The 27,870-nt window shown below is 35.7% G+C and overlaps 1 protein-coding gene across 1 annotated transcript in view; it reads right to left on the bottom strand.

Annotated features, from left to right (window-relative positions):
• Positions 1-395: 395 nt before the first annotated feature.
• Positions 396-27,870, bottom strand: part of LOC136025196 (alpha-amylase 1-like) — a 66,927-nt gene continuing 39,452 nt past the window's right edge. The window contains exons 8-14 of the mRNA XM_065700996.1: positions 24,738-24,822; positions 21,996-22,134; positions 20,084-20,254; positions 14,907-15,091; positions 8,095-8,279; positions 4,927-5,018; positions 396-689 (exon numbers count right to left, since the gene is read on the bottom strand). Of these exons, the coding sequence (XP_065557068.1) occupies positions 526-689; positions 4,927-5,018; positions 8,095-8,279; positions 14,907-15,091; positions 20,084-20,254; positions 21,996-22,134; positions 24,738-24,822 (1,021 nt within the window). The 3' untranslated portion in view covers positions 396-525. The remainder of the gene's footprint in view (positions 690-4,926; positions 5,019-8,094; positions 8,280-14,906; positions 15,092-20,083; positions 20,255-21,995; positions 22,135-24,737; positions 24,823-27,870) is intronic.

The following is a 27,870-nucleotide window of genomic DNA, read 5'->3' as shown; positions in this document are numbered from 1 at the left end:
CTGACGGCTCTTATATATAGAGCCAAATATTCATTAAAATGTTTTTCACTGTCTTAGAATAATTCCTCCTTGTTTTTCCTTTTGTTAATTGCAGTATGTGAGGTTAAGGGGGTGGCCAGGAGGAAAAGTGCCTGGGGTCAGGCTAAGGTGAAAGTCCTCCATTCTCTTTTAACCTTTAATACCAGCACAAGAAATTACCATTCTCGATTCACTCAACCCCTTTCAATAAAGGAGTTGTGACAAAAACTTTTGAATAAAGGATATACCGCACTCGTTTCTAGATTTGCAAATTCTAAGTAGAGTTGCTTGATGCTATCATGGTCTAATTTTGGAACAAGTGATGTGTTCAATAGAAAAAAATCCTATCCTTTTGTTATATTACTATTCTTTCTTACTTAGTAAAGTAACTTGAATTTATTCCGTCTAAATAAAAAACAAAAAACTTTAAATAATAATTCTATCTTTAAAAAATGAAACCAGTTCAACTTTATGTTATGTGCAATGTGTCAGGTTGGGACCGTCTCATCATTCTCTTATCGGAAATTGGTTTATCTCACATGAAGGAATTCCAAATTTGAAAACATTGATATAGCCACACTTTGCCAGATGATTTGTGGATGTATAAGGTGCAGAGCCTCCAGCTGTCCCGGTGCAACCTCCTTGTGTCACATCAGTCTCCCACCCAAGTCCTAAAATAACAGAAAATGAAGGAGTTGGAAGAAGCTCAATTCAATAAACTAAAATTACATAAAAATAAAAAGTTTTTTCAACTGAAAGTGAGGACCAATATTAACAATTGAAATGAATAGAAATTATTCTTTATGAGGAGGGCTGTCCCTTCCTGAACCCCCACTCTTTAGGTTAAAGTCTTAAAGCTCTTTAGAAACACTTCTCTTCCCAATTCAAAGAGCAGTTTTTCTTAAATAACTGTGACAAAAATTTAGAATTTAGCGTAAAGAGCGAAGGCTGAAGAGGGAGCGGCTACCCTGATATATAGAATAATATCTGTTTACTTTAAGTTTTAATGTTGCTCTTCACTTTCAGTTGAAAATTTTTTTATTTGATTTCTGACCCTTTTTTGAAATCACGCCAGGAGCCCTCCCCTCTCTGCTATGTAAAATTCCTGATAAAAAAATCCTCCCGGAAACTTTCCTCTCGACAGAAAATGATGCCCTAGAAAAAAACCCTCCCTGAATAAAATACCTCTAAAAAAAATTCCGTATATTTCCCAATAACAAATCTGTTGAATCAAATACTTACTTACTTGTACTTGTAGCTGGACCAGACGAGACGTGTTGGACAAGACGAAGACGCCTCAACCGGCATCTAGAAGACTACGTATGGTTGACTCCCATTTGTCGCGATCTTGTGCCAACTCTTCAGCAAACCGGAGCCAGCAGCTCTCCCACTTTCTGCCAAATCTTCGAAATTCGCCAACGGGGTTGAGGTCGCTTTGACAGTTCCCCACCAATTCTTTAATTTACCACCAGGTCGCACGGCGCCAATCTGGCAACGGGGCAGCTAGAAGTCTCATTGCCCAGCACTCTTCGCCCAGCACTCTTACGATCGATCTGCAATACTCATAGTAGGCTTTCAACAGCTCCGCGAATTCAACTGACATACCGTGTTCCACCATGATTCGCCAATGGTTTTCACGGATTACTGAGCCGAACGCAGCCACAGAATCAAGGAACATGTTAATTATGAGGAGGTTGTAACGTTTGCGCTGTTTAAGAATAAGGCGAAGAGTGAAGATCTGGTCAGTGCACCCTCTCCCTCTTCGAAACCCGCACTGATTTTCACGTGTTCCCTCATACCTTGCTTCTTCGGACCTTTTATGCATAATCACTTTTAAGTTTCATCCCGATCTCTCCACTCTAAGCGTTTTCCAAGATTTCCGGTTTCCAAGATTTCCGGTTTCCATGATTTCTCTTTCCCCCCTCCAGCCCCCTATGTCCCCAGACTCAATTAGAATTGGAAATGGAGCATCTGAGACATAAGATCTTTCTGTATATCAAGTTTCATTAAGATCCGATCACCCATTCGTAAGATAAAGATGCTTCAATTTTCACATTTTCCAAGATTTTCGGTTGCCCCCTCCAGCTCCCCCAATGTCACCGGATCTGGCTGGGATTTAAAAAAGAGCTCTGAAGCACAATATCCTTTTAAATATTAAATTTCAATAAGATCTGATCAGTAAGTTGCAAATACCTCATTTTTTTCTAATTTTTCCGAATTAACCCCCCCCCAAAAAAAAAATCTCTCAAAGAGAGCCAATCCAGTCTGTCTATGTCAACCACGTATCTAGGACTTGTGTTTTTTTCTTATCACCAAGCATCATCACGATCTCTCCACTCTAAGTGTGTTCCAAGATTTCCGGTTTCCTCCTCCAACTCCCCCCAATGTCACCGGATTCGGTCAGGATTTAAGAAAAGAGCTCTGAGACACGATGTCCTTCTAAATATCAAATTTCATTGAGATCCAATCACCCGTTCGTCAGTTGAAAATACCTCATTTTTTCAAATTTTTCCGAATTACCGAATAAGGTTCCCCCCAGCTCCCCGAAAGAGAGCGGATCCGGTCCGGACATGTCAATCATGTATCTAGGACTTGTGCTTATTCTTCCCACCAAGTTTCATCCTGATCTCTCTACTCTAAGCGTTTCCAAGGTTTCCGATCCCCCAAACTCCCCCAATGACACTGGATCCGGTAGGTATCTAAAATAAGAGATTTGAGTTACGAGGTCCTTCTAAATATAAAATTTCATTAAGATCTGATCACTCCTTCGCAAGTTAAAAATATCTTAATTTTTCTATTTTTTTTAGAATTAACCCTCCCCCCAACTCCCCCAAAGAGAGCGGATCCATTCCGTTAATGTCAATCACTTATCTAGGACTTGTGCTCATTTATCCCACCAAGTTTCATTTCGATCCCTCCACTCTAAGCGTTTGCCTAGATTTAAGGTTTCCCCTTCCAACTCCCTCCAATGTCACCAGATCTAGTCGGGATTGAAAATAAGAGCTTTGAGACACGATATCCTTCTAAATATCAAATTCCATTAGGATCTGATCACCAATTAGTAAGTTAAAAATACTTCATTTTTCTAATTTTTCCAAATTAACCGCCCCCCCCCCACCAGGTGGTCGAATTGGAGAAACAACTATTTTTTAATTTAATCCCGTATGGTCCCTGATACGCCTGCCTAAACTAGCAAAACCGGGACAGACAGACCGACAGACAGACCGACAGACAGACCGACAGAATTTGCGATCGCTATATGTCACTTGGTAAATACCAAGTGCCATAAAAATGAAGAATTGGGATTTTTTCCAGAAGAAAGATCACGAATGCAAGTTTATTCCTGTTTTTCCCAGGGATGAGCGTGTTGAACCGGTGGTCATAGAAGATCTGAAGAGAGCTCTTTAGAACAGAAACTAAAAGTTCTAGTACCCTTTTTAAGTGACAAAAGGATTGGTTCTAGTACCCTTTCCCCCAAAGACATCTGATCAAAATTTTCAAATGATCATTTCTTTTTATCATACTTGAAAGATCCCATAACTATGTCTTTGAGGATACCATGACTTCTACAGCCATTTGGGAAAGGGCTGTAAGCTATGCAATTACCCCATTGGTTAAATATAGTTTATATTACTTAGAAACATAGGTAAGTTTTTGGTGGAATTGTAGTGGGAGGGTTTTCCGCGGGGAGGATCTTTTAGGGATAAAATTCCAGAATTTATAGATTAAGTTCTGTTTATTTGTCTTGTTTTCTCTTTGGCTGTTAAACTTTACATGTGGAGAGAATGTTCCGGGTGAATTGTTCGGGTGAATTTGTCAGCGGGAGGGAATTGTCAGAGGGGTTTTTCCTTGGGTTGGAATTTCTGAGGGAGGCCATTTCCAGAGGGGATCTTCTAGAAAATTTTCCACGGAGGAGGGAAAGGAATTTCTGGTATGATTTGAAAAGCTATTAGAAATTAAACAAAAAGTCAAGTTTTATCAAATGGAAGTAAGGCGAATTTTCCAGGGGAAATTTTTCAGGCCAGATTTTTCTTGTGAAATTCTTTTAGGAGAGAGGAGGTCAGCGATAAGGGAATTGTCTAGGGGTATTTTTGGGGGAGGTGAAAATTGTATGGAAGAAAATTTTTCATGGGGAATTCCTTATTGGAGGAATTTTAAGGGGAGATTTCCCAGTGGAATTTTCCACAGAGGAGAGAGGTGAAATTCTTGGAATTTTTGAAAAGCAATCAGAAATGAAATTAAAAAATTAGTTTTCCAACCGAAAGTAAGGAGCAATATTAGAACTTAAAACTAACAGGAAGTTATTCTGTACATGAGGGAGGTATCCTTCCTCAATCCCTAGGTCTTTACTTAAAGTTTGATTTTTTCCCCCAATCCTTTAAAAACAACTCATGAATCACAAAGGCTATGAAATAAGAGCTTTTCTAAAGCGCTGAAAAACTTTAGCATAAAGAGAAGTTTTGCCTAAGAAGGTAAAACTGTGCAAGAAGTGGGTATTTATGCATATGTTGAAATGCATAACCATGCTCATAAGAATATTTGTACTTTAGTTAAATACAAAGCATGCAACATCTACCTAGTTTATTAAGTTGAATTTTGTTCAACGATCTAATAACCATTGGTTGTTCACACTCAAATCGGCACCTACTTAAATATATATTTAATTTTAATGAATATGTGATGTTTTCAAGCTTTAGTCATGGAATTCAAGGTCGGGACCAAAACAGACCATAGAAAGTCAAAAGAGGGAGAAGAAGGTCCATATAGACTAAATGGTTCTTCGCTAGAACTGTCCTGGCTTACAGGAAGCGAAAAAATACACTCTTCCTCAAAGCCTATTTTAAAATATTCTAAAATTAAAGAAATTTCTTTCAACATGATGAATTGACGGCAATAATATATGTTTACCGTTTGTTCCATAAGACTTTAGCTCGAACCATCCATCTTCAGAATCTGAGCAGTCCATTACGGTGTCTACCATCCAGTAGTGGTCCCCATATCTAAAATTAACACATAAGAAACAAATCTATATGCGTAATATTTAATTTTTTAGAGATTGAAAGAGAGAGAGAGAGAGAGAGAGAGAGAGAGAGAGAGAGAGAGAGAGAGAGAGAGAGAGAGAGAGAGAGAGAGAGAGAGAGAGAGAGAGAGAGAGAGAGAGAGAGAGAGAGGGGAGGGAGAGAGAGAGAGAGAGAGAGAGAGAGAGAGAGAGAGAGAGAGAGAGAGAGAGAGGGAGAGAGAGAGAGAGAGAGAGAGAGAGAGGGAGAGAGAGAGAGAGAGAGAGAGAGAGAAGTAATTTGTTAACCAAAATAACTCTTGCATAATCTTTCAACAATCATTGGGGAAACCCATTGGGTTGCATATGATGGTTGTTTCCCTCGTTATAATCTACTAATATATATTTACATTTTACCTATAGATCAAAATAAAAAAAGCAAACAAATATCGAAAATATAACAATATTTAACTATTAGTACACACTATTAAACAATATCATCGATAGATCATAAACCACGTGAAAACGAATCACTAGTGAGACATACTTAAATCGACTTAAATCATTAACAACTTCCCAGAAGGTAACGTTTCAACGCAATCTTGAACTGACTAACATTATCTGTGAGCTTATTACCCTCAAGAAGTGAATTCCAAAGCTGTGGTCCTGCAAAAGGCGGAAATAAAGATCCGTGTTGAGTACTCCGAGCCTCAGACACTATCACTGAAGAGTGCCTAGTTTCATAACAATGATAAAACGAGTTAGACTTAAAAATTTCCCAAAAGCACTCCGGTGAATAACGGCTCAAACATTGATAAGCAAAATAGCTAGTTGACAATCTCTTAACTTAAAAACATTTGGAATTTTCGTTTTAGTGAAGTACCTCAAAGTACTATTTTCAAATCTCACATAATTTCCTAAGACACGAACAACTTTATTTTGTAAAATTTGAACTCTTTCAAAATTTGACAGAAAAGAACTAGTCCACATCTAACAACCAAGAGGTGGATATGAACTGACAAGTGAATGACAGAGGATCATTAGAATTCTTTATGGGAGCTCATTTCTTAGCCTTCTTATAAGACCCAATCCCCTTGCCACTTTTGCTGCTACTGATCACAGTGTAATTTCCTACCCAAATTACAATCAATATAAAAAACCCAAATATTTTACATTAAAAGATTGTTTTAAGAATAAACCATTCCAGACATATTTCATTATTTAAAATAATGGGAGTTCCAATTCTAAAAAAAATTCGCCGTGTTTTTAAGACGAATTTCCCATATTTATCCCGTGCTAGGTTAAGAACATCACATCTTCCTTTCGTCAGATTTTCTGTCACAAAAATACCAGTGCTAGCTAATTTTGACTTTTCTTTGTAAAATTTAGAAGCAAGGTCTTTAGACTTGAATATTACAACTACAGAAGCAATTGCAGCCTGTTTACTACTACCTTTGCTTATATTTAATCTTTTAACTTCGATCATATCCTGATTTGATATTTCAAGCTCCATTTTGTTTGACACCATACCAAGAACTACCGACTTCCAGTCACTATTGGGAGGTTGCTCAACCCCATTGAACACGAGACTATTTAATCTCTTTTCTTGCTCATACTCATCAAGCTTTTGCTCTGCAACTTTAATCCGTTCCTTGATAAATGACCATTGATGTTTAAAATGTTTTAAATTTTTTGGATAAAACAATAAATTTCGGTTCGAATTCAACAACTAGTGCTTTCTAAATTTCGCTTGAAATCGACGAGCTTTGATTGCACTGACTACGTCCCTAGAAAATGACTGTTTGCCTCCAACAGCTGCCCATTTTTCATCTTATCTCTTATTTATTTCCTGAGGAAGGTTTTCCATGATAGACCGAATTTCTTATTCCGTCGCTGTAATTATGGTTATAAGAGCGGTTGATGCCGAATAGTTCTTTAAATTGATATTTTCCGACGCTTGTCCTTTAAGCTTGTCTTTGCAAACTTCTTTGTAAATCGTTGGTTTCAGCACAAAATATTCAAACGCTCCCTTTACACCTTTTCTAGAGATTTTCATAGCCTCAGCTTTATTGCATTCAAAATCTGAAATTTAGGACTCATTAACGAACTGGGTATCATGTGTACCATAGAAGAAAACTAGATACTTGTAATTTCTAGTTTTTTCACTTCCTTTCAGATCTTTCTCTTCAACAATATGTACAGGCCATTCAGGGTAACCTCGAAATAAAGCCAATACCAGCTTATGAACAGTAAATTTAGCCAATTGCTTTACTTGCCAGCAATCAGTTAGTAAAATAACTTCGATAGCACAAAAAAGTTCGTACCTTTTGGTTGAACCGTAGACTTAAAGTCAGCCAAACTCTCCTTAGTAAAATCTCAAGCTGAATAAAACGGATTTGAACAATACATCATAAATCTCTCTTTAAGGCATATATTTTTCACTAATTGATTTCCTCAATCCATAATCCTTTTTGAATTATTTTGCAATCACTTACTGAACTTGTTGTGCAATCTGATTAAGCTCATAGTTAAAACTTGTTTTTGACCTTCCAATTCAAAGTCCGCGAATATGCTTTGCTGAATAAAAAAATTTACAATTTACAATTGTACAATGTACAATCTGTACAATAAAATTCGAATTTTTGAAATTTTGCCTCTGTCGAAATTTTGTTTCTGCATGTCTGTTAAAGACAACAATTTTTCAATTTGTCAATTAATTTTAAGGAAATCAGTCAAGAACCGTCATTATTTCTGCTATAGAATTAGTGGAGAATGAATGACGGTGTCATACTTTTTTTTTATCTCTATACACAAAAAGTCAACTTGTATAGAAATTCAATGAGAAGGATGCACACAAGGTATCGAAAAAAGGCAGAGAAGCAAAGCAGTGAAGATGTAAGCCATGGTGGATAATTGGATAAAGGGTGGTGGATAAAGGGATAAATGGTGGATAAAGGGTGGATAATTATGTGCTAGAAATACATGGGACTAAGTTTGAATAATACCTTCTTTAAATGCAACCATCTAAGTAATGATTAATTAAGGTAAAGATATTGAAAGCGACTAATAATGTTACTCACACGTTGAGTGGTTGAAATCCTGGATCGGTGGAGGACTTGGAAGTCCATGCAAGAGCTGTTCCCTCTGCAGGAGCACCATTATAAAGTCCTTGGCCTGCTTGAACGCCATACCAATCAAGTTTTGTTTCCCCCGTATTCCAAGCGTTGTATTTAGCATAATGTTCTGTGGTACCAAGTGAGTTGACCTAATTAAAAACAAACAAAATGGGATCATTCGAAACACAGCAAAATGAATTTTGCAAACTGACTTGACCAGTCCTGCTGGTAAGTAGCTATTTTTGTAATGATTCAATGTGTCAATATGTCGAATCAGTTTTTGAGTGTGTATTCAGACCTTAGTTTATTCACTTAATAAAACTCAAATTCTTATCATATTCCCGAAAATTTTGAATCAATAGTAAATTGAAACATTTTTCAGAAAGGTTCTGCCATTAAATTGTGTTTGCAAAATAAAAGAAAACTTCATCATAACCTTATGTTTATTTTCAAGACAAGAAATGATGCGCAATGATATGCAAAAAAATTAATTAATTTCTGAATATCTCGAGGGTTTAGGGTCCAAGAATAGACTTAAAAATAAATGTTAAGAGGACAAGGTTCCTTAGACTTGGAATATTAGAAGATGAAAAGGTGATGTCACTCGATTTCAGGAATGGCAAAATCACGAGGCACTATGAGAATCTAAGTTGTCAAAATGTTGGATGTGAAGTTCCCTCAAAGGGTATTAAATTAAGAATTGATATTAAGGGTACGTTTAATTAAATCAAAAGACACTGTGTGCATTCAGTCTGTCAAAAGGCTGTATCGAAAATATCTGGGAAACAGCGGGGGCGTCAAGTTAAAACTTTCATGGAATGCCGAGGAGGATATTGATCTCACTCAGAACACATTGTATGATTCTAGTTTGTCAAAAAGACATATCTGTAAGATTTAAGAAACAGCTATCAAAAGAAATTATTTGCATTCCTAGAAATTTTTGGAGAAAATTGAAGGGGATTTTGAATTAAAACAATAGACACCATGTACATCCGAGTTTTCAAAACAGCGTATCTATGATGTACCAAGAATAACTAAGGGATTAAGTTGAAACTATCAGCCAAACGTTTAACTAAGTCAAAAGACAATTTCTGCATCTAGGTTGTCAAAAGGGCGTGTCTGCAAAATGCTAGCAATGGCTAAGGGTGTTAAGTTAAAAATTTTCAGGGAAAACAAGAACGGGCTAGGGTTGTAAGTTGAAATTTTCAGAGAATATTTAGAAGTCTCCTGAACTAAAATACAAGTCATTATGTAAGTTAAAAAGGGGCGCATCTAGAGTATCTTTGGAAGTTGATTTTCGGAGTAATATCTTCGGAACTGCTGACAGTATTAGGGAGGCCACTTCCACTCAAAAATATTATGTACTACCATAGATCTTTTTTCTTTACATTTCTTTTATCTTTTTAAATAAGTGATGCCTTGCCACTTCCCCAAGACTGGGTTAAAGCCTTCCTTTTATTGATTTTTTCTATTCTTACTTTTAACTCTATTTTTATCTTCATATTTCCCTCCTAAGGCCTTTTTTTAGAATTTTATAACTAACCTTTTAAACTTTTTTTCCTTATGACTCTATTCAAAAAATCAAAGATAATGGCCCCCACGCTGGATAAAAGCTGGGAACGGGTACTTTTTAGCAGGGAGGCAAAAATGCTTATATTTTCATGTTCTTTGATATTTCTTCAGCTAAAATTACATGCTATATCCCTCCTTAAAAAATATTCTCATCTCCATCTTTTCTTAAATTTGCTCCCTATAATTGCTTTTCACTTAGTTTAAAAGAATAAATTATGGAGTTTTTATTTATGCTAATTCATTTTACGTTTAATATTCAAGAATATTTGTAACAAAGTCATATACTTTCATCTTTTTGGTAAAAGAACCTAGCCTTCATAATGGCTATATTTTCAAATTAATACACCTAGTTACATCAAACCCTCAATTTTTCCCCACTCCCTTTCACTCACCCTTTCTCTCTCTCTCTCTCTTTAAGATCTAATATAACTGTTATCTGTTTCTTCAATTTGAAGTAAGCATAAAAACTCGGGCTTGAGCCTTACTTTTTAAGAATTCCAAAAAACATGCAAATTCACAGTATATGTGAAATTATGGAAACTTTATAAGAATCTTCGAAGATTTACTAAATCGTGCATTTTCGATATTCGGGCTTTTTTGATAATTGTTTTTTTTTTATTTAAGTAAAGACAGTTTGGTACGGGGTTCAGTGGCATGACTCTGTAAGCTTGGCCAGAGTCGACCCAGCTCTAAATGGGTACCAGGAGAAATCTGGGGAAGGTAAACAGGAAGGGTGTGCAAAAGCACAGGATGGTTGGCCCCCAGTCCCCCATTGCACTTCCTGTCTGAAGGGCCAAGAAACGGAGATCAGCACCGCCGGTAGGGACTGTAAAGTCTAATGCCGTATCCTTTACCTTTTTTACCTTTTTTTTAATACTTCAGTAAGTTTGATTTTATGACAATTTTCAAGACGAAACATTATTCTATATTTCCTCCCTCAAAAATGCCTTCATTTTAATTTTTGCTCAAATTTATCCTATGAAATTATTTTCAATTAATTGCAACCGGTAAATTTGAAATTTTTACTTAAACTGTTTTCCTCTTTATTTTCACGTCCAAAACTTAAGACACCTCATTACAAAACTAATTTTCACACACTTTTATTATTAATACCTTGGTGTAAGAAAGACTACATTTCCCATATTTTTCGTCTAGTTACACCGTAACCTGAAATTACCCGCCCCTCTTTCCTTAAGCGCTAGTACAATCTTTATCTTTGTTTGGGTTTCATTTAAAGAGATAATAGCAAATCCAGCTTCAAGCTTCATTTTTGAACCCCCCCCCCCCCAAAAAAAAAAAAAACAACGCAAATTCAGTAGCCTATATAAAAAAAATTGCAGATTTCAGGTTTTTATAACAAATCTTTTTATATTTTAAGAGTTATACCTTTACCTTTTTTTCAAAATTCCATATTTTTAGTCTAATTTCACTATTTGAAAACACTATGACTTTATTTTCAAACAATCTTAATTTACCTTTCGTTTTTAGTATTTTCTCCTCCATTTCTCCCCTTTGATTTTAAGTTGTTTATTGTTAGAGTAAGTTATTGTTAGAGTAAGTATAGAGTAAGTATATTGTTAGTAAGGAGATAATAAACAGAAAACCTAATTTTCAATATCTTAACATTACAGGTCTTCTTAAATCTAAGGAGAAAATCGAACTTTCTGTGATTGAATTTACACATTTCAGTTTTTTGAATATGTTTCATTTTGGTTAAGTTTAATTTACTTTTTCAATAAATTGTTTTGTAATTATTTTTTGTACATATATGGTGACTTTACCGTTGCGAGTTTATCGTATTGTCTCAAGAGGGTTGAATTTTTTCATAATGTTTTGAACAAAATCAATTTTGCCATAATGGGTTTAAGGATTTCTGTGCTGTATTTGTCAGCTAGTCAAAGATTTTGAAGTGAGTAGTGAGCATATATAATCAATCTTTTTTAGAGGGGGGATTAGCTTTCATTAGTATTTGAATAAAATCACCCTCGTGAGAAAGGTAAAATAAGACTTGAAAGTAAATGTATAATAAAAGGGGGATTGGATCATAGTAGGGGTACAGGCAGATCTTTCAGGTTGTCACAATGATTGCTTTTATTAGTATCTAAGCGAAATTAGTCTAAAAAAAGTGAAAATTGGGCTTGAAATAAAATACAAAATAAATAAAAGGCTATTAGATTATAGCCGGACTGTCTGCAGATCAATAGCGCTTGTTGCTGAGATTCGCTTCCATTACTATTTAAATGAAACTAGATTTGACTGAATCATAAAATAGACTTGAAAAAGAAAATCACACTCAGTGAACTAAAAGATGTGCGGGTGGGAAAGGAGCGCCATTTGGAGGAGACATACTTAGTAAAAGCTTTATATTCGAAATCGTCAGGGTAGAGATGCAGGGTAAATCATTGAAACATGAGCTGTAAAATTTATTGATAATCTTTAAATATGAACCCATTGTACTGTTAAATTCTAAAAATTAGGCTGAACAAATGTGGAACTCTACAAAAACGGAAAAGGTGAGATTCTTGAAACATGAGGAGATCTGTTGTAAAAATATGAAATTTGTAATTCTGTATAGAGGCTACTGAATTTGAACATTTTGGGGGGAATTTGGAAAAGTTACCTCCAAGCAGTAGTTGTTAGTAATACTTTTATTTAAACTTCAAAAAAGAGTAAAGGTCCAATTAGAGCATAAGGAGAGAAGAGGAGGGGTAGGTGCAGGTTACAGTTTAACTATTTGAAACATATGGGACTTTTTGGTATTCTCACAATGAGGGTAAAGGAATATTTGAGTTTTGGAATATAGCAAGCAATTTAGTCTTGAAAATTTTTAAAAAATGAAACTCATTAAAGTATTAGGCATGCTTGAAGAAATATCAAGGAGGCACACTCGTGCCTCTATAAAGAGGCGACACACGACAATGTTAAGCGATCTTCGGTTCCAGTGGTTGCAGACGGATGGGGAGGGATGCATTTCGTAGCCCGAGCTCCAACTAAGAAACCTGCAAAATTTCATCCCCCTCCAACTTTTTCTTCATGGGGAAAATCTGGCCGAAAGTTTCGACCTGTCAACCCAAGCCCACATCGGATCTGGGTGTACGAAGACTCATTCGATGCGGAATTCTCCGAGTAAGTGCCCATGAAAGTTTCGTAGGAAAATCTTAACCCCCCGAAAGTTTCGACCCTCCAACCCCCCCCCCTTTTAACGTTGTCCGATCGGGCTGAAATTCACAAGTTAAGGTCCCCTAGGGCCCAGGAGCTTATCCGCGAAATTTCAGCTTGATCCGATAACTCCTTCCCTGTTTTCCAGAAACCACGCATAGCCACTTAAAATTCATTTACTTTTTTTTCCTAGACGCCTACAGGTCACATCCGACATCGGATCTGGGTGTACGAAGACTCATTCGATGCGGAATTCTCCGAGTAAGTGCCCATGAAAGTTTCGTAGGAAAATCTTAACCCCCCGAAAGTTTCGACCCTCCAACCCCCCCCCCCCTTTTAACGTTGTCCGATCGGGCTGAAATTCACAAGTTAAGGTCCCCTACGGCCCAGGAGCTCATCCGCGAAATTTCAGCTCGATCCGATAGCTCCTTCCCTGTTTTCCAGAAACCACCCATTAGCTATTTAATTAACGGATTTCTCTCCATAAGAGCCCATGTTAATTTGAAATTTTTAAAAGCTATTGAGAAGTTATATTTACACACATGCAAGTTATTAGCTCAGTTGGTAGAGCGTGAGACTTTTAATCCTCGGGTCAAGGGTTCAAGTCCCTTACGGGCGGTTTTTTTTCACAACATCAAAAAAATTTTGATAACACCTGGACAGCTTATCATTTGAGAGATAACAGAATATTAGCTTCTTATGAGCAAAAGAAACATTTCGGTCATTCTATCTATTTTTTTTCTATTTTATACAATGATTTAAAAGCGGGGGGGGGGGGGGGGTCCTCTCCTAATTCCTGTACGAGGAGTACAGGAATTATTAAATTACATCCACCATGGATTGTAGAAAAACGTACAGAAATAATATGAAAAAAACTTCGTTTTCTTAAAGAGTTAAAGAGGCTGCGTCCCAAAGTCGAACCTTAAAACGTACAGGAATTAGAAGAGGCAGTTGGGGGCTGCCGCCCCCCAAACCCCCAGCTTTTAAAGACTCTTTTGTACAGGTTTTTTGTTTTTTTGCTAACCCCCCGCTCTTGGCTTCGGAAAGGCCCTCTTTTAATTAACAAAACATTGAAATGAATGAATAATGGAATAACTTCGAAAAATGTTAAACACAAGAGGACAGGAGAACCATTGCGCCGAAACTAGTAATTAGTAACAATGAAGTCCCCCCACAAAAAAAAACTGTACAAAAGAGTCTTTAAAAGCTGGGGGTTTGGGGGGCGGCAGCCCCCAACTGCCTCTTCTAATTCCTGTACGTTTTAAGGTTCGACTTTGGGACGCAGCCTCTTTAACTCTTTAAGAAAACGAAGTTTTTTTCATATTATTTTTTTAAAGTAATCTCCCAGCCCCAATATCAAAAATGCAAGATTTAGTGAATCTTTCAAGATTTTATTAGTTCTGCATAACTTTGTGTATATTAGTTTCATGTCGCAAAATGGCAGAAGACACTACTTCCCCAGGGCACAATTTTTTTGGTTATTTAAAATTGCACTATAACTTTTAATTTTGCTCTAATGAGGCTTATCTTTATCTTTTAGAGTTGTTATTTTGGTGCAATAATCTTGGGGAAAAAACATGCATCCGTGATCTTTGTTCTGGGGAAAAAAGTGAAAAATCCCACGTTTTTATAGATAGGAGCTTGAAACTTCTGCGACAGGATTCTTAGATGCTCTGACCCTAATTGTGGAATTTTCAACAAGATCACTTGCCTTTTAAGGGTGTTTCCTTTTTTTCGCAAATCAGACAAATTTTCTGAGGCTTATAACTTTTGATGGATAACATTAAACTTAATGAATTTTATATTGTAAATTAGCATGAAAGGCTAATTCATTTGATGGATCAATTATAAAATCTTTTTTTTCAGAGCTTTGAGAGTCGCTCCTGCGGGAAGGGGGGAGATACGAGAAGAGTAGTCAACCTACAAATATATTGCTTTCTCTCTATTAAATATTTCTTCTATTGTACATGAAGATGAAATTGTGCTTTTGTTATCAAAAGAAATTCGAAAGGTTTGAAAAACTGTAAAAAAAAAAAAAAGCTTACACTGATATCTATAGCGCATTCCGAAGTTTCTGCATCTTCCACACATCCTGGCCGAATAAGGTGATCGATTCCTCCTCTAATAAACAAGTCCTGTCCTGGATTTGTCTGTGCAAACACAAAAACGACTGTTCTATGATTGCCTTCAGTAATTGGTGGTAAAGTAGGTCCTGACGTGGTCGAAGTTGCTAAAAGAATGTAGTTGCTGAAATCGCTGCTGATAGCGAACTTTATTAGCTTATCTATTTGCCTATTTGTTTTTTCAAATTAAAAGTGAATCTTTACTTTATTAAATAAAAAAACTAGTTTTTCTACTAAAAGTAAGGAGTAACATTAAAACCTTAGACGGACAAAAATTATTCCGTATATGGGGAGGGCCCTCCTTAATACCCTTCTCTTTACGCTAGTTTTTTAAGAACTCTTAACAAAGGTTCCGACTCTAATTACACTACCCTTGTCCTTCAGGAATCGTTCTTAAGGAGTTGAGATAAAAGACTAAACTTTGGCGTAAAGAGCAGCATTGAGGAGAAGACAGCCCTCTTCATAATATGAAGAGGGCTGTATATTATACCAAATAATATTATACGGAATAATTTCCGTGTGTTATTAATTTTTAATGTTGCAACTTACTTTCAGGAGAGTTTGTTTTCGGATCGCTTTTTAAAGGAGCACAGGAAATCCACCCCCTTTCATCGGAAATCCCCCCACAGAAAATTACTCCATAGAAAAATACCCTTACGTAAAATTATTCTGTCGGTAGATTACCGCCAGACAATTCTGTCCTCGCTGCTAATTCCCCCCAGAAAATTTCTTGCTTAAAATTCCGCCTGAAAAATACTCCTTAGCATACTTTCATTCAAAGAAATACATGTTTTCATATAATTTCTTATCCTTTTTAAGGTCATGGAGGTATCTCCTTTTTGTGGAAGATATTTTCCAGAACTCCCCTCCCCTAATAGAAAGTTTATCCCACAGAAAATTTCCCCTTGGAGAATATCTTCTGGTGATAATTCCTCCATGGTGATTTTCTCCCATGGGAAATCCCCCGAGCCATGTAAAAATTCCGGATAGAATTCCAACTCCGCTGAAAATCCCCCCCCCAGTAATTCCTCCGAGGCATGTAAAATGTTCAGATGTAAAATGGGGTCGCCAACAAAAAAATAAAACACGAATTTTGTACACAAATTCTAAAAATTTAACACATGTAAAATTTCCCCTAGAAAGTTCACTTCCAGAAGCTTCCATCCCAATGGAAAATTGTCTCCGTAAGAAATCCATCAAAGATAATCTCACTTCACCTGAAGAAGGTCTGTATATTTCCCAGCAAATACTATATGTAAACAATGGCCAAATTTTGAAACTTGCGGCCTTCCCCGAGTGGTTCTGGGGAGGGGGGTCATGCCATTTTCAAAGACATGGCTATTGTAAATTTAAATCATGGTGAACAGAATGGCTACCTAAAAAAAATTTTCAGACGAGTTATGGGAAGAAAGCCACTGGAGGGGGAACAGTTGCCCTCCAATTTTTTGGGTCACTTAAAAAGGGTGCAATAACTTTTTTATTTTCGTCCAAATGTGCTTTCTGAAGATATTTTAGGACGTTTAATTTGGTACGACCACCCCAGGGAATAAAAATAAACAAATAAACACAAATCCGTGATTTTCTTCTGGCAAAAATAAAAGAAATTCCAGGTTTTTGCAGATAAGAGCTTGGAAACTCTACAATAGGATTCGCTAATACGCTGAATCTAATGGTGTGATTTTAATTAAGACCCTTTGACTTTTAGGGGGTGTTTCTCCCCCTTTTGAAAATCCAGCAAATTTTCTCAAGCTCTTAGCCTTTGATGGGTAACTTTAAATTTGATGAATACTATATATTTGGAATCAGCATGATAAGTCAATTCTTTCAATATATTAATTAATATCTAAAATCTGTTTCTTACAGTTTCGATTATTGTTGACCCGCGTCACTCCTTACTAACAGTTTTTGATAACGAACTGTATGAGTGATACAAATAGGTCCTAGTGAGTGAAACAAAACCAAAAAACTGTTTAAAGTATAGACTGAAATGTAGAGTGTAGAAAATAAAGTGTGTATAGTGTGTAGAGTGTGCATAATATAGAGTGTAAAAAATATAGAATGTTAACTGTTGAGTGAAAAAATATAGAGCGTATAATAAAACCGATTAATATCGAAAAAAAAACCAAAGCATTCTTGCTTCTTAGTGTGCATGCTCTAAATTTAATAACAACAAATGATAATCGAGAGGTTTTGGATATGTTTGGCAGAGAAAATTATTTAGCGGCCCTGAATCCAGCACTATATTGTCAGGTTTAAGGGGAATAGCTTCAAAAAAAATACAATTGAAATTCTTCAATTATCACAATATATTAGCTTTAGATACAGACTAGCTAAAAATGTTTTCATTTTTACATTTCGAGATGCATATATTAGAAAGCCCGTTGTGTTACAAAGCCACCCTAATAAATTCGTAGATTTTTTTTAAGTATCAGTTGCTCGGATAAAGCAATAGATAAACCCTGAATAGCTAAAAATAGCCAAAAAATAGATCAAAATTTCCTGAAATCACTCTGAAGGTTTGAAAATTCCAATATATTTCCCAATCAAACAGAAATCAGTTTTTTTTTTGTGGTGTACTAAAAAGTAAAATAAGAAAGATAACAAGAATGTCCTAGCTCTGAACATAAACTTCTTAAAGATGTTGTAATTTTGATTTCACGTAGGATACGAAATATCTTTCCTAGACCTAGGGGTAACTTTTTTAAATTTCAAGGAAATAATTCTGGGAGGGTGAGTCAGAAAATTCTAGATAACGATTTTAGTTTTTATGATTGATTTTTTTATAACTCATTTGTGCAAACCTTCGTCTATTTGAGAAATTAAATATTATTGTGGGAGAAAATATTGTTAGGAGGAGGCATAATTGTGCCTAAATACAAGATTCACCAGAGTTTTTAATAGATTTCAACACAGTTTATTGGAAAGTGAGAAGTAATTTCCTTATATTGCCTGTCTTAGGGTTTGAGAAAATTCTAGATTCCTTGGATGTTAGTCAGGGATCCCTTGGGTTTCTTGGATTCCAAGGATCCCAGGGACTCCTGCCACTGAGATATTTACCAAAATAGCCGTAGTGTCTTACCAACAATTGCTTAAAATTAATAATTTGTGTCCTAGATATGCTTTTCTAGGATCCATACCTAGGTTGAACTTTCTAGGAGGGGAAGGGGGAGAATAAAGATAGGCACCAAATTTGAATCATCATGACATCTTCAAGAAGTTTCTAAGTAAAATTTGCCAGGAAAGAAAAGCTAGTGTCCTGTTTCTGCTAAATAGGCCCCGGATCAGGTCATAGAAGAAGGTGTGGAGGGTATACATTTCTTCATTTAAGACATCTAATAAAAGTAGGTGTCACATTTTTTGTGATTCATACCCAGCCAACCCCAACAAAAAAAGATTATTATATTCCAATACTAACCGTCAGTTTATTCGTCTTTAGTTCTTTTTTTGTCGTTTTTGTGTATCACCAATTTTTCTCAGTTGAAAAATTAGCCGCTAAAACATTTTTTATGTCATATATTGAAAATTATATTTTTAGCTTATTTTTAGCTATTGTTCTATGGTCAATTCAAAGAGGTAGAAGATTTTGGGTGTTCTTGCAAAGAGTGGAATTGGGATTTTACACTGCCATATTCTTTCAAGCTTTTGATTCTAGCAGATAGCATGATAGTTTCTCATTAGGTAAAACTTGGAGCACTCGGGCCAGCACGTATATATAAAGGATGCTATGTACACTGTGCAATGGTATTTTACGCTTTTTATAAATTTTCTAATGGAATTTGTTTGCATGATTTCCATTTCAGTAAAGATTGGTGAACACTTTGTAAGCACAGTTTTTAAGATTTCTGATGTTTGTGGAATTGGCTGTGAGTGGGACTGGTTGTGATTACAGAAAAAATTGCCTCTGTGCTGATGATGGACAGGGAGGTGATACGTAGCCAAGAGTACCTGCAAAATCTACTGTGAATACCTACTATGCAGTATTTTTTGTGTCAACATGTATGTGGATTTATACTTAGGAAATTTCCGAAGTACCGCCACATGGAAACTCTATCTGCTCTTTGAAACAGAATCCTCCAGTTCTGATTTTTCATAGAGAAAAGGAGACAACCCAGAGTAACAATGGGAACACGCTTGGAAACTTTTCCCTCTGGAGTTTGCAAAAGATACTGAACCAAAGCTTTGATATTCACTGACTAGATAAAATACTTCAAATTCTATACATGCCCACACGCAAAGAGTCTTTGAAATGAAAGAAAATGATTTAAAAACACGTTTTTGAAAAAGCTAGGCTTGTATTAAAAACGTGTTTTTAAATGATTTTCTTTCATTTCAATGAATTGCCTCGTTTCACCACAATTTATTTATCAGTCCTGGTTGAACTTCGCTGAGGTAAGGATGCTCTGTTTTGAAAAACTGTTCATTTTAGTTTTATTCATTTTATCCTCTTGTAAGTTGTTTTTTCTTATATATTTTTGTATTGCTGAGGACGGCCCTTGGTTATAGGGCGGAAATATTCATTCTAATTTGTTTCCTACTGTCTTGAGAAATTCCCTATTGTTCTTCTTGTTTTTGGTGTTTTTGATGGAAAGGCAGTGTGGTCTTCGTCGTTATTTACCGATAACATGGTTTTATATTGGTCAGTATGGCTTTGAAGCGTTAATGTTTTGAAAGGCAGAGAACAATTTCTTAGTGTTTTCCAGAAAAATTGTCCAAAAAAGTCTTAAGTGCTCGGTTGACTAACCGTATTTCAAATTGTAAGTTGTTCGAAAAATATGGTCCAATCATAATTTTTAGAGCCACAATGAAGGAAACATTATGATGGCTAGGCGATATTTTTAGGAATAACGATGGCAGACTGCCAAAAATAGTGCTTTTTAACGATCCATCTAGGGTCAAACGAAAAGAATGCTGTCCCAAATGGGTCGGAAATAGGTCATAAGGAAGGATTGAAAGGAAATTGAGAATTCCTATGAGGATGTACAGAGTGAATTTTTTGAATGTTTTGGGGTGGAGGTGTAGCCATTGCCTTGGGGTCTTAGTGAGTGATTAGTAGTAGTACTAGTTGAGTATGCTAGTGAAGCAAAGGTAAAGCAACTTACTTGGTCCTGGTGTACGAGTGATGACACCGGGTCCATCACCATTGCAACCTTGACAGAAAGCAATGATGGATTCGTCAGTGTTTATTTCAATCAAAGCATTTCCATCTGAGCCAACAGTAATTTGGGTGGCGCATCCGCTAATAATTTCACAGTAACTTCCGGCAGGCATTCCTGAGAAAATAAAAATTGTTAAGAATTGACGAGAAATAAAAAGGAAGTCAGGTTTGAAATTTTATGATTTGGCTTCTTAACACCTTGAAAAATGAAAACAATATATCACACGTGTTTTTCTTAACGGTTTTATCAAATCCAAACGATGAGTAGAAGTCGGAGACACAGTGAAGCCTAAAACAAATACCATTGAAGATTAAATGGCTCCTAGCCAAGGCAAAATTTATGTAATTAAATCTAAGTTTAAAATTTCACAGTGTTACCTGATACCTAATTTAAGGTTCTCAGGCTAAGGGGTCCTGCTTGACGCCCTACCAGAGAGAAATGGAGTTAAGATTCAATTCAAATAAGTCTTATTTTTAAAATTTATTCAACTTTGTAATGAAGGTAAGTGTACTGAAGGTACAACTTCAGTAAACTCAGACTACAAAAATGTCTACCAATATTCACTAATTTCTGTAGCAAAGAATAGGATGTTTTTTTACGAATATCAAAGTAAAAACACTTTTTATTGTAATGTACTCAAAAAATCCGTGACCCAACTGCAAATATTTGCACCAAAAAAACACTCTTTATCAGGAGGCTATGTTTTTCTCCCTTGAGAATTTAACACCTTTTTCTTACAAGATATAATATGATGGCCAAGCATAAAAAAAAAAATACTGAAATTACAATAAAACTATCAGATAGGCCTATTTGAAAATAGGGGAAACTTTACTAAGAACAAGAATCAATTTATTGGCTAGGTCAAATAATCCTTGACGCTTGGCCGTATTTGCAATACACCTAGGCTATTGTGTTGGATAAAAATTATACAGCCTAAAAACTTTAAAAATTTGTAATTTCAAACACCACCAATGGTCGCCAATACTGAGACTCACAGTATGAACCCTCAATGTTGAGTCAGAAGGGCCTCACTGGGTTTCCTATCGAAGCGAAGGGTAGATTAAAGTTGGTACATCTAAACGGAAGGTAAACCTTAAGAAGAATGCCCCTCGAACCTCCAATATGGAGCGTGTCTAACTTCCTAAGTGAATACATGAACTGTTCCCTAACAGCATCTATTCCCTAGACGTTCAATGGAGAAAGGTACGCAGATGTAACTTTGAATAAAAATTCACAGGGATATTGATGGAGCAGTAAGGCTGGATCATAGTGTCATGAAAGGGCCTGGTGAACCTAAAATAGTTGCCATCTCCTTCAAAGCTAAGCGGGTATACTTTTGTGACTAAAACACGCATGTCAGTTATCATTCTGGAGATCTTTTAAAGGTGGACATTTAGTTTGGAATAGCTAAACATATAAGGCTATTTGGCTATAGCAGTAACAATACGCCCAAGTACCAGTTTTTAAGAATCAATATTGACTTCGTAGTTTTCATACAATTTGCTCTATAAAGTGCTTTGGTTTAAAAAAATTAATGCTAGCAACATGAAAAAAAGTTCAAATAGTGTAGTCTTAAAATATCCAAGCAGCATCTAAACTATTCAATACCTTACTTCCATTTTTAAATATATTAAAGAAAAAACAGCACAAGCTATTAGAACCCATCTTAGAGTAACACACAACACCAATCTGAATTGATTTTCAGACAAGTAGAATATTATGCATAATAAACACAAGTTAATTTTACGAGGACGATATAACAACCGTTATTTTTATTTTCTGGTTTAAAAAAGAAACAACATATGAGAAAATATAACCATGAACGGACTAAATCTTAGTAAGTAAATAATATTACCTGTTTGCATGGTCATAGATGCTGATCCTGATTTTACCATTGCAAAGAAGCCCTTATTCCCTCGAGAAAATCCAACAAGATTGCCGTCATTATAATAATTTTCAATGTCAGTACCATGCACAGCGTTTCTAAAGCTAACCTAAAATTGTATCAACAATGTTATTTACTTGACAATCAACAAGTCAAGGTATTAAATTCATTTCTTGTAAAGTCTCAGGGCTGATACAATCTTTCCATGATTTCAACTCCAGCCTCTAGCACAGCCTCGCAAGCTTCGCTTATGTTGTGCTATTGATTAAGAAATATTTATTTCTAATAAAATTGTTCTACTACTACTACTACTACTAAGCTGAAAATTTTTATCTATCGGCTGTGTCAAGGACCGAAACGATTGTTCCAACAAAAGAATGAATCCAGTAATAACAGTCTAGAGAGAAATAAGGGCATATTTAGTTTTCTGTTCTTTTGCTTTAACCCTGTTTGCAAATAAGTTAATGACCACAGTTGAAGAAGAGAACCTCAAATAAGTTATCATATAATATCTAGATTATTTTCTATTTACGGTTTTCTTAAAAGATTTCTAAAAAAAAGGAAATGTTAAACCGAAATTTTTTTTTTATTGATTTATTATAAAATACAACTTTTTTATCAGTATTTTTTCTTATCATCGTATTTCAACGCTTCTTTTATATTCAAAGTATATGTGATCTATCAATCAAGCTGTGTTCAGTTCAGTGGGAAAGATCCAGGAAAGATTCAAGGGCAGGTTCCCCCTCAAAGGGTAAAAAGGTGTCCTAAGTACATGGACGTGCAGGATTACCAATGGTGATGCTAAGTTTTACTGCCCCCTCCAGTATAAATTTGTATTGTCCATGCAGCTCAATATTACTGCTGAGCTGAATAATCTGTTTTATTTGATAATTTCTCAACAACTTCCTGAGAAAAGAACTCGACGATTCTAATTAAAGAGATAAATCAATATTTTAACAATTAGACTTATTTAATTAATAAAATAATAATCTAAATATTAAAATAACCCAAATAGAGACCTGTTTCAACTGATATCGCAAAATAAATGTCAATCTTCTATTATAACAACTCACATTAGGTGGTCAGAAATGCTAGTTGTATGAAAGACTTGTAAAATCAATATTATGCATGACAACCTCGAAACTTCTTAAAGAATGAAATTGAGTTTTATCTCTTGTAATTAGGAATACCCACGTTAAGCTAAGCAATTAAGCAACGTCTAGTGTTTTTACTAGAGCTTCATTGGGTAGGAAACCTGATATGTAGCCGCTGACAAACTTACTCCTTTACTAATTTTTCAACTCACGAATTTTATTTACTGTTCTAATCATGTCATTGATAAAGTACATAGTTTAAGTCAGTAGACCTGCCAAGTGCTTTATTTATTTATTTTATTTTGCTTGGGTCATGTTTTATGATTTTCCTGTGTTTAAGAAAGGGTTATTCATTTTACAGTTTTACTCTTATGGAATATAGTAACTTAGCGTACCTTATAATCCTTAAGAGTAAATATGCGATTGCAGATATCACTCGAATTGAACCGATAAACCTTTTTGAAAATATGTTGAGACTTGCTATTTTATATGTCAATGTTTCCTGGTCAGCAGTTTCAATACCCCTTTTGAACCAGTAAATATTCTTAATATATGCTGTTATTCATAATGTTATATGTGTTATTATTTTTGACCAGAAGTTACAAAACATTAGGAAATGTCATAATTTTTCTTTAAATATTTACATTTTTGTATTCGCACTGCCACTCTTATATCTCGGCCACCCTGTATATTATCATCCTTTAAAAAAACGAAACTATGGAGGGTCTGGTAATATTTCTTCTCCCCTGCCCATATAGATTTCATAGCCTAGATGGGTTTCTCCTGAATGTAATAAAAATAAAAAAATAAAAGTTTTATTGCTGCAAGAAGTTCTATGAAATATTCCCCAAATATAAAAAGGCTTGAAAAAGAAACAAAACATACGTTTAGGCAACAGTCTGAGTTATTTGACCGCACCACCCTCTTATGGTTACTTGGAATATCAGTTGCTCTTAAGAGTTCACAATGGGTTTGAAGCCTTTCTGGGCTTCTTCGATAATTTATTGCTGTCCTTACACAAAATAAACATTAGGTTATAGTGCAACAAAAGTAGAATAATGTTGTTTATGCCATTTGTTGTAGTTCTAAATGGAAGTTGAGTTTTATATAAACCTTAAGCTGACACGCCCATCATCCGCCTTTGGGCTATTTTGGAAGAATAACACTCAATTTAGTATTTTTGGAAAAAATGTAACAAATCAGAACGTTTGAACATAGTAATGCTTTTCTTTTTTAATGTTAGTATATTTCAGCTTTTCCACAAAAGGGGTTGGGTTTTAGTTTACGTGTAAATGGTGAAGGATTCAAAGATTGATCCCTCCAAATTTTACAATTCTTAGGATTCGTTCCATTATCTTTTACATTTATAATATTACCAGTTTTTATAATTTACCAGTTTTGTTACTTAGTAAACGTGATTCTGCATTTATTTTATTGGAGCCTACTATTTTGGGAAGGTCATGACTGCTGAAGATTGGTTTATCAGCTCAGAAAAGAGACCTTCAAATCTATCATGTTTCCCTGATGGTTGTTAAATCCCGTCTGCGGTAAAATCAAACTCCTGAACTTAAGATCAATTCTGCCTAGTGAATATTCAAGTAATTTCTGGAAGAGTTACCATTTTGTAAATAGCGTTCCATCGATGCTCACAGATCCATCCACCACCACATGAGTTGTCCCCATTTATAGTTACATCATTTGTACTGTAAGCAAAAAGACTTGAAATTAGAAAATAATTATTGAAATGACTTCGTTTCATGAAGTGAAAGAACAGTAAGTAAAATAAGAAGTGTTCTCAAACCATGAATATGGCCTAAAGGAATAGTTGGTAACCATATCATGGGTGTAATCACAGGCAGCAAAATAGCGCTGCCTAAGTAAAGAGCAATGTGGGCACAATTTATTACTATTTTTTGTTTTTTTTTTTAGACCAGGGCACTTCGTACCGAATGACTTGTTGTAGAAACTTCAGAAGGGCTCATTCGATTGCAATGAAAGGTCTAGTACCCGTTTTAATAGTCAAAATTGATTGGCTATTTGCCAGTTTTCTAAATACCCCCGTACCTTCTCAATACCAGAACATAATTTGCACGTTATTGAAAAAAAATACCTGTGGATTATCAGTTTCGTATACATATATTGGTATATATATTACTTAAAGTTTTAATAATTTTTATTCATTAAAGTTAAAAAGTTGAAACATTTTAAACATATTTTGTCATTTAATGTTGTAGGATGAAAGGCTTGGAATGGCTTTTGACTCATCAACAAGAAAGTGAACGCAAAACAGGTAGTTCTGTAAGAAAAAAAAAAAAATAAGACAAGATAATTTTGTTCCACAATAAGATTTGTAACTGAAAACTATATACTATAGCTATTAAGCTATTATATTAAGATATTTAAGTTTTTGATGTGCTATATTACTGATATTTTAAGATAGCCATTTGTTCAAAGGCAGATCAAAGATCACATAGCAAGGCCTTTGGGATTGACACAACCCCCCAAAGTCTGGGGGCCAGGGTTGTAAGTTATATCCTGGGTGCATATAAACTTTTTATAGAAGGTGTGATTGTTTGAGCTTCAGAGCAAGCTCATTTGATTGAAAATGTATACTTCCAATTCATTTTTAGGAGTCAAAATTTATGTAGGGTAACTATCCCCCCCCCCCTGACACCCTGTTTTCCCAAAACGTAGCCATTTTGTTCACAATAGTCCAAATAGCATATAACAATGGCTTCAAGGTGGACAAAATCCTCCAGAGCCCAGGTGCAAGGGCTGCAAGTAATGCCCCAGGCATATAAGCTTCTTATGGAACAGATGGTCGTATAAATTTTGGATTGGATGGGAATTATTGGACTGGAATTTGGAATATCTAGTACCCTTTATAAGAGCTAAAAGTGAAAGGAGGATAATCAGCCTCCCCCTCACAATCCTATTATTCCCGAAAACACATCCAACCAAATTTTAAGAGAACTACTTTGTTCAGTATTATTGAAAGGTCCAGTAATTATGTCTTTGGGGATGTCAACCTCATCCCGCAGTCCTCAGGTTAAGGCTTATAAGTCTGGCTATTCGTTCATTGCTTACACATAGTACATGTCACTGAGAAAGGTGTTTATGTTTCGTTTTCAAGAAAGACGAAGGGAAAACCGGTGATGCTTTAAGAGAATATTAACGGATTGTTAAAAGGGCATAACTCATGAATGACTAGGTGTATCAATTTGAAACTTTGTTTCAAGAAATAATAAGGGACATGATCAGAACGAGGATATTTTATTGTTACCACTGCTACTACAATTACAACTACTCTATGGTGTCGCACCTATAAGGGAAGACCGGCGCGATCGTTGTTGACCAGAAATATTTAGTTTTTGATCAGTCTTTCTCAATCCTATCTTTAATTTGCAGCAGATTTGGGCCTATTCATGAGGTGAAAATTTTGCGAACCGCTTGCTGGACGTTGGTCTTCTTGGGTATTCATCAAAAGAAGTAGAAATCTGATAGAAACGAAATGGTTGTGGTGTTTCAGAACCCTTGCAGAATAGTTGAAATATCTAACAGCTGTGTATTTCTAACAGAATTGATTTTAGAACTTTTTATTCTTTGTAGAATTTCGAGTAGAATTTTTATTCGTCAAAAATTACCGTATACAAAACTTCGAATACCGTATCATAAAATTCATTATTATTCATCAAAATTCATCATCGAATATTAGTGCAAGTAAAAAAGAACCTCCTTCAGGCAAAATTCAGAAGTATATTAGAACTGCGGGATGTGGCTATAGTCATCCATGATCAAAACCAACTAATCCACTCTATGTGACTTGAGGCCGTTTCTCTTCTACGTCCCTATAATAGTCAATATCAGACCTACCACCAAAAATAGTCTAACTAGTAGCTAAAAAAGACAATAAACTGCTGCCAAGTGCGATGCCGTACGGAATTTTATCGCGATTGTGTTTCCAGAACTGAAGAACATTGCCGTCACTGTCGTCTTCGGTTTCTTCCCATCAGAGGCAGTGCAATAGCGCTGCCTAAGTAAAGAGCAATGTTAGCGCAATGTATTTTTTTTTGGAGGGGGGGGGGGGTGACCAGGGTACTTCGTATCGGAGGTGTTGTCATAGAAACTTCAAAAGGAGCTGAAAAGTCCAGCGAAGTTAAAAGGTCCGGAAATTATGTCTTTGAGGCTGACAAATCCTCCACAGCCCTCGGGGCAAGGGATGTAAGATATGCCGTGGGGGCATGTGTTGTTTATATAGAAAAAGTGATCTTATAAACTTCGGAGGGGGCTCTTTGGATTGGTAATGAGGAGTTTTAGTACCCTTTTTAAGATTCAGAGTGATAAGAGGGTAGATACCCCCACACCTCGTATTTTACCGAAACACATCTGATACAAATTTTCTTTTGAGATGACATTTTGTTGTTATAGGAACTTTGAAAAGGGCTCATTCGATTGGAAATTGAAAGGGCAAGTGCCTCTTTTAACAGTCAAAAGAGATTGGAGGGCAACTAACCCCTACCCACGTCCAAAACTTTCCCAAACACATCCAATCAAAACTTTGAGGCAGCTATTTTATTCCACGCAGTTAAAATGTCCGAAAATTATGTCTTTGAGGATGACAACCCCCTGCAGCCCTCAGGGCAAGCGTTGTAAATTATGCCCTGGGGGCATATAAGGTTTTTATAGAAAAGGTGGTCGCATAATCTTTAGAGGGGGCTCATTGTATTGGTAATCAGAAGTTTTAGCACCCT

This window comes from Artemia franciscana, chromosome 3, assembly GCF_032884065.1.
Source record: "Artemia franciscana chromosome 3, ASM3288406v1, whole genome shotgun sequence".
In the NCBI taxonomy this organism is placed as follows: Eukaryota; Metazoa; Arthropoda; class Branchiopoda; order Anostraca; family Artemiidae; genus Artemia; species Artemia franciscana.
Note: the sequence above shows the minus strand (reverse complement) of the source record. Positions and strands in the feature narration are given on the sequence as shown.